Here is a 7,594-nt window from a genome sequence, read left to right on the forward strand (position 1 = left end):
CACACCAGAAGACATGTTAGGTTTCCTCCCACACCAGAAGACATGTTAGGTTTCCTCCCACACCAGAAGACATGTTAGGTTTCCTCTCACACCAGAAGACATGTCAGGTTTCCTCCCACACCAGAAGACATGTTAGGTTTCCTCCCACACCAGAAGACATGTTAGGTTTCCTGATGTTGCCCTTGACCAAGGTACTGGCATTACAACTGGAGTTGGTCCCTTGACCAAGGTACTGGCATTACAACTGGAGTTGGTCCCTTGACCAAGGTACTGACATTACAACTAGAGTTGGTCTCTTGACCAAGGTACTGGCATTACAACTGGAGTTGGTCCCTTGACCAAGGTACTGGCATTACAACTGGAGTTTGTCCCTTGACCAAGGTACTGGCATTACAACTGGAGTTGGTCCCTTGACTAAGGTACTGGCATTACAACTGGAGTTGGTCCCTTGACCAAGGTACTGTCATTACAACTGGAGTTGGTCTCTTGACCAAGGTACTGGTATTACAACCGGAGTTGGTCTCTTGACCAAGGTACTGGTATTACAACTGGAGTTGGTCCCTTGACTAAGGTACTGGCATTACAACTGGAGTTGGTCTCTTGACCGAGGTACTGGTATTACAACTGGAGTTGGTCTCTTGACCAAGGTACTGGCATTACAACTGGAGTTGGTCTCTTGACCGAGGTACTGGCATTACAACTGGAGTTGGTCTCTTGACCAAGGTACTGTTATTACAACTGGAGTTGGTCTCTTGACCAAGGTACTGGTATTACAACTGGAGTTGGTCTCTTGACCAAGGTACTGGCATTACAACTGGAGTTGGTCTCTTGACCAAGGTACTGGTATTACAACTGGAGTTGGTCTCTTGACCAAGGTACTGGCATTACAACTGGAGTTGGTCCCTTGACCAAGGTACTGGCATTACAACTGGAGTTGGTCTCTTGAGTTAAGTACTGGCATTACAACTGGAGTTGGAATAATAATAACAAGAATAATACTAATAATGATGATGATAATAATAATTATAATAACACAAAGTATACACAAATAATATGAGCAAGTATCAAATATTGATGACATGAATGATAAAATAATGATAATAATTTGAATAATCAGACATAGTAACCCACCTGCTATTTCAAATGTTTTGAGTGTTATTTTGCAGACAATGAGCCAAGCATTTACAGTAAAATATTTTATTTAGAAAATGACTATTCAATTTTGAAAATAAGTTTAAGGAATCCAGTGATATATGTAAATAATCAATGATCAGGTTAAAGTGCAAAAATACAATTAGACATATCTGTACAAAAAATAACATTGTAATTTGATATTCAATAGGAGGGGAAAGGACCACTATGCTAACATGGCTTCAATCAGTTGTTTATAAAAATAGCTGCAGTCCCTTCTGCCTTTGTGTCTTTGGATTAAAAGGAAAATAGCTGGAGTCCCTTCTGCCTTTGTGTCTTTGGATTAAAAAAGCATTTGAAATGAGCAGCACAGGTTTTCTCCTGTGTGTCTTTTCTCTGAGAGTTCATTTCACATTCCATAGATCCAATTCTGCTCTTTCGCCCATCTGGCCTTTGCTAAGTATAATATACACTGCTAAAGCCCTACCGTTTTTTAAACTGAGCGTGTAGAAAACGACTCGGATTCTCTTCAATTCTCATCATCGAAATCCAGGGTTTAAAAAACAATTAAGAAAAGTCTGGTAAAATATTTCTTCCTTGAGAAATGTTCCCATTTTACCATGTGGAAATGTTCCCATTTTACCATGTGGAAATGTTCCCATTTATACAATACTTGGCAAGTGGCAAGATTATGCTTTTTCCACACGGCTGAGATGAACAAATGTCTTTGTTGTTGTTTTTTCCTTTGTTCACTTGTCGTTGTTTGTTTTTGGTTAGTTGTTGTTTTGTTTCCAGTGTCCCTGTCCTTCATTGGTCCAGAATCACTTGATCTTCGGTGGCTTGGTCTCCTTGACCTGCATGTGTAGCGTCTTGTGAACGGCCAGCGTCCGCGACTGGCAGAAGCCCTTCCCGCACTCCTGGCACTTGAAGGGTTTCTCTTTGGAGTGAATGTACCTGGAGGGGGGTGGAACAGAGACATGTTCAAGATGCACCTAATTACCATTACAGTAACATAATTACATTCATTCATCACATTGATGTTTGGTATCATATTGACACATTGGTTCATCCCACTCCTTTGCCCCTCCCCTACAGTTTATTGGCTCATCCCACTCCTTTGCCCCACCCCTACAGTTTATTGGTTCCTCCCACTCCTTTGCCCCTCCCCTACAGTTTATTTTGCCCTAGTACCTCCCCTTCTATCCCCATGTGTCACACTGTTCACCGATCAGTCTTAAAGGAACATGCCAACATTATGGGAAATGCGCTTCCCGTCTTCTCCAGATTCAGACAAGAAGATAGATACCAATTCCCTCTCTGTGCGTTCAGTAGAAGGTTATCTGGCTGCAAGCTAGCCTAGTAGCTTAGCACAAATGAGTGGAAGCGGATACGGACCAGCTGGCTTAGCAATGCCCTTCAAGTGTCTCCTTGACAACCAACTAAAATCAACAACCACAAAAAGATTCAATGAGGTTCTGAGGTGAAATGTAACAATACCTCTTATATAAAAAGAAACACAACACTCTATATAGTATATATTATATGTAATACACCAATAACCCTAACCCTAACCCAGTGCAGGGAACAGAGAGCTCCCTAACCCTAACCCTAACCATAACCCAGTGCAGGGAACAGAGAGCTCCCTAACCCTAACCCTAACCCAGTGCAGGGAACTTAAAGGTCCACGTCTGGAGCCAGAACAGTGTGAACCCAGTCACTGGTCGGCCTGGTTAAAGAGGACCGTGGATGTTCAACCTCTAAATGATGTGCTTATCCCTGTGTGGTTGTATCTGCACAGCCCTCATTCTGCACCTCATTCTGCACCTCATTCTGCACCTCATTCTGCACCTTATTCTGCACCTCATTCTGCACCTCATTCTGCACCTCATTCTGCACCTCATTATGCACCTTATTCTGCACCTCATTCTGCACCTCATTCTGCACCTCATTCTGCACATCATTCTGCACCTCATTCTGCACCTCATTCTGCACCTCATTCTGCACCTCATTCTGCACTGCCCTCATTCTGCACCTCATTCTGCACCTCATTCTGCACCTCATTCTGCACCTCATTCTGCACCTCATTCTGCACCTCATTCTGCACTGCCCTCATTCTGCACCTCATTCTGCACCTCATTCTGCACCTCATTCTGCACATCATTCTGCATCTCATTTTGCACAGCCCTCATTCTGCACCTCATTCTGCACCTCATTCTGCACCTCATTCTGCACCTCATTCTGCACCTCATTCTGCACCTCATTCTGCACATCATTCTGCACGGCCCTCATGCAACACACTGTCCCTTTGCTGCCCTAGTGGTTGATGTTTCCACCCTGCTGCACACTCTGTCCGCTCACTCTGTGACGGCATGGTGCCTCTTTGGAGCTACTATTGGAGTCTGCCTATAGGAGAGAAACAGAGGCACAGTGACATCACAGAGTGCAGCAGGGTGGAGATACCAGCTGCCAGAGAGCGGAGGAGGACACGACGTGTATCACTACTAGGGATGCACCGATCCAACTTTTTCAGTCCCGATACCAATACCAATACCTAGGTTTGGGTATCGGCCAATACCGATACCGATCCGATACCCATCGTCCGAATTTGTTTCCAAAAAAGTTTAAAAAAAAGAAAACATTTAAATCCACGTTTTTATTTTATTTTATATTAAAATATATTTTGTTTTTAAGAATAGTAAAGGATCACAAGTGTGTTTTTGATTTGTTGTAAAGAAAGACAGAAAATAAACTTCATTCATTCAATTAATAAACCTCACTGTGTGGAAGAGACTGGGATAATTTTTTTGTGCAAGGCAACATCAGGCTTGACTTAAAACTAGGGATGCTCGATATTGGCTTTTTTACCGATACCGATATACCGATATTGTCCAACTCTTAATTTCCGATACCGATATCAACCGATATCAACCGATAGCGATATATGCAGGGTTTCCCCCCCCAAAGAATTGAATAATTTCAGGTAATTAACATTACATATCTCTGGAATTAACACAACATTATGCATACTTTTGACAATAAATAAAATCAGAATTTGTTCTTACTTGCTTGCCTGAGTAAATAAAGGTTATAGAAATGTAAATTTTTTTTAATTAAAATAATTTGAAAACCGATACCGATATTTCCCGATTACACATTTTAATGCCGATATCGGCCGATAATATCGGACATCCCTACTTAAAACATTACTTTCCTAACTTAGTGAAACTAAATGTAACAAAATAACACATAGATTTTACATGTACTGAATTGTTATTTCTTATTTTATTTATATAAAAAAATTAAAAATAAAAATAAATCCGATATATATATTTTTTTACCGATACCCGATCCAGCTATTTTACTGATACCGGCGGCCGATACCGATACCAATATCGGATCGGTGCATCCCTAATCACTACTCTTTAAAAACACAAGGTGGCGATGAAGAGCGCGGCTCCCTCCTCACCTGTGATCTCGGAGGTGGTCCTGCCTCCGGAAGGCCTTGTGGCAGATGTCGCAGGTGTACGGCCTCTCGTCCGTGTGCGTCCGCTCGTGGATCAGCAGGTTGTAGGACTTGGTGAAGTGGCGGCCGCAGAACTTGCAGACGAACTCCTTCTTGGTCTTGGAGGGAAGACGCCCGCGGCTCGGCTTGCGGTCCGGCGACGAGAGCTGCTTGGAGGCGGCGTCCAGGAGGCAGCAGCCCAGGCCGGCCGCCGTGTGGTGGTGAGAGGAGGCCGCCGCCCCCGCCGCGCCCGTCACGCTCAGGTCCTCCGCCTTCAGCGGGTCCTCCTGCGTCGCCGCCGCCGCCAGGTTGGCAAAGTCAAAGCGGGGCTTGTTCTTGGAGCCCTGGTGCTGCAGCAGGAGGCCTGCGGCGGAGCCCTGCTTGGGCTGCAGGAGGTGAGGGAAGAAGGGGAAGGAGGAGATGGAGGAGAAGTGCGCCGGCAGCTTGGAGACGGTGCAGCGGGGCAGGGTCAGCGGCGGGTAGCCCAGGGTCCACTGGTGCAGGTGGATGGCGTGGAGGGCGCTGAAGCTGTAGATGCTGGGGAACTGGTCGGCGGGCAGCTGCAGGCCCGTGGAGCTCTGCAGGAGGGAGTAGTTGGCGAGCTGGAGGGACGGGTGGAGAGGCACCGGCGCTGGGAGAGTCTTGCTGCCCATGGCTGCCCCCAGACCACCTCCTTCTGGAAGAACAGACAAGACAGTCAACCTCACACTCCTACCATCCTCAAAACACACCTCTTCAACTGGGCCTTTTTTATTATATATTTATTTTAGCGTTTTTACAGCTTTTATGGTCAGACATGACCCCCCCCCCCCCCCCCACACACACCTTCCAGAACATCTGCTCCACTCCCCCCTCCACCTTCCAAAGATCTGCTTCACCCCCCCCCCCCCCCACCTTCCAGAACATCTGCTCCACTCCCCCCTCCACCTTCCAAAGATCTGCTTCACCCCCCCCCCCCCCCCCCACCTTCCAGAACATCTGCTCCACTCCCCCCTCCACCTTCCAAAGATCTGCTTCACCCCCCCCCCCCCCACCTTCCAGAACATCTGCTCCACTCCCCCCTCCACCTTCCAAAGATCTGCTTCACCCCCCCCCCCCCCCCACCTTCCAGAACATCTGCTCCACTCCCCCCTCCACCTTCCAAAGATCTGCTTCACCCCCCCCCCCCCCCCCACCTTCCAGAACATCTGCTCCACTCCCCCCTCCACCTTCCAAAGATCTGCTTCACCCCCCCCCCCCCCCCCACCTTCCAGAACATCTGCTCCACTCCCCCCTCCACCTTCCAAAGATCTGCTTCACCCCCCCCCCCCCCCCCCCCACCTTCCAGAACATCTGCTCCACTCCCCCCTCCACCTTCCAAAGATCTGCTTCACCCCCCCCCCCCCCCACCTTCCAGAACATCTGCATCACTCCCTCCCCCCCCACCTCCCAGAACATCTGTGTCACTCCCCCCCCCCCACCTTCCTGACTCCATTCACAGGTTTGTTGTGTAATGAAACATAACTGTTAGTGCAACAGGTTGAACTAACAGTTACAGTATGAGAATTTTAATTCTGATCAGAGAAATGCACCAAAGCAATTGAGAAAAACTGTAAGTTAGGGTTATGTTAGGGTTAAGTTAGGTTAGGTTAAGTTAGAGTGAGGTTAGGTTAAGCACGGGTTAGGGTTAGGTTAGGTTAGGGGAGGTTAGGGTTAAGTTAGGTTAAGTTAGAGTGAGGTTAGGTTAAGCACGGGTTAGGGTTAGGTTAGGTTAGGGGAGGTTAGGGTTAAGTTAGGTTAAGTTAGAGTTAGGTTAGGTTAAGCACGGGTTAGGGTTAGGTTAGGTTAGGGGAGGTTAGGGTTAAGTTAGGTTAAGTTAGAGTTAGGTTAGGTTAAGCACGGGTTAGGGTTAGGGGGGTTAGGGTACGATAAAGATGCTGGCCGTCCCGTACCGTGCTGGTCAATGGAGCAGCGCCATTTGTCAACAACCCCCCCCCCCCCCCCCGAAAAGCCACACACACACTGCTATCTGAAGCCAATCCACATCCTGAGGCCGGTTTGATGATAGAGTTGTTTCTGAAGGGCCTCATTATCGCTGCATTAAGGCGGCGCATGATGGACTGAGGAGGAACAGAGAGAGAGAGGGCTGTATCTCCTTAACCCTAACCTAAGGCCATGGTTAGACTAGTGTTTTTGTGGTCGTTTTTTGAATATGTTTGAATACGTTTGCTGTCCCTTTTACACAGAAATGCGTTTTTTGGCGGATTTTGGCGGATACGTTGTGGCCCTACTGAAAACGCTAAATTGTGTTTTCCGTCTGTGTTAACGTTACAATGTACAATCGCGCGAAATAATGTTATGAATGCCCGAAAACATTTGTGATGTCACAGTATGATGTCATAATCAAACATTCTAGAACATTTGTGTATCTATTCAACAATTCTCTCACAGCTGAGTGTGGACGACAGCGGGGACGAGGGAGAGTAACTACCTTCCCGCGCATGCTCAGTGCTGAATTCGAGACGAGATCCGTTGTGGTCTGACCAAGCCTTGTTCTGACAAAACGAAAGCGCTCAAGGTGCAAAACGAATGTCTAACTCGGCTGCGAAACTCGGCTGCGAAACTCACCTGAAAAACTAAACGAAAAACAGCCTAGGTGTAACTCCAGCCTAACTTAACCTAACCTAACATAACTTAACTTAACATAACATAACCTAACATAACATAACTTAACCTAACCTAACCTAACATAACTTAACATAACCTAACATAACCTAACATAACTTAACATAACCCAACATAACCTAACCTAACTTAACCTAACCGAACCCTAACTTACAGTTTTTCTCAATTCCTTTGGTGCATTTCTCTGATCAGAATTTAAATTCTCATACTGTAACTGTTAGTTCAACCTCCACAACATTTTGTCATTTGTGCACATCATACTAGCAGTTTCTCATTCCTTCCAACAAATTGCAAATG

The 7,594-nt window shown here is 46.3% G+C and overlaps 1 protein-coding gene across 1 annotated transcript in view; it reads right to left on the reverse strand.

Annotated features, from left to right (window-relative positions):
* Positions 1-1,221: 1,221 nt before the first annotated feature.
* Positions 1,222-7,594, reverse strand: part of osr1 (odd-skipped related transcription factor 1) — a 13,819-nt gene continuing 7,446 nt past the window's right edge. The window contains exons 2-3 of the mRNA XM_084309913.1: positions 4,598-5,309; positions 1,222-2,085 (exon numbers count right to left, since the gene is read on the reverse strand). Coding sequence (XP_084166039.1) covers positions 1,953-2,085; positions 4,598-5,286 — 822 coding nt within the window. The 5' untranslated portion in view covers positions 5,287-5,309 and the 3' untranslated portion in view covers positions 1,222-1,952. The remainder of the gene's footprint in view (positions 2,086-4,597; positions 5,310-7,594) is intronic.

The sequence above is a fragment of the Notolepis coatsorum genome (assembly GCF_963971535.1).
Source record: "Notolepis coatsorum genome assembly, chromosome: 3".
Lineage (NCBI taxonomy): Eukaryota > Metazoa > Chordata > Actinopteri > Aulopiformes > Paralepididae > Notolepis > Notolepis coatsorum.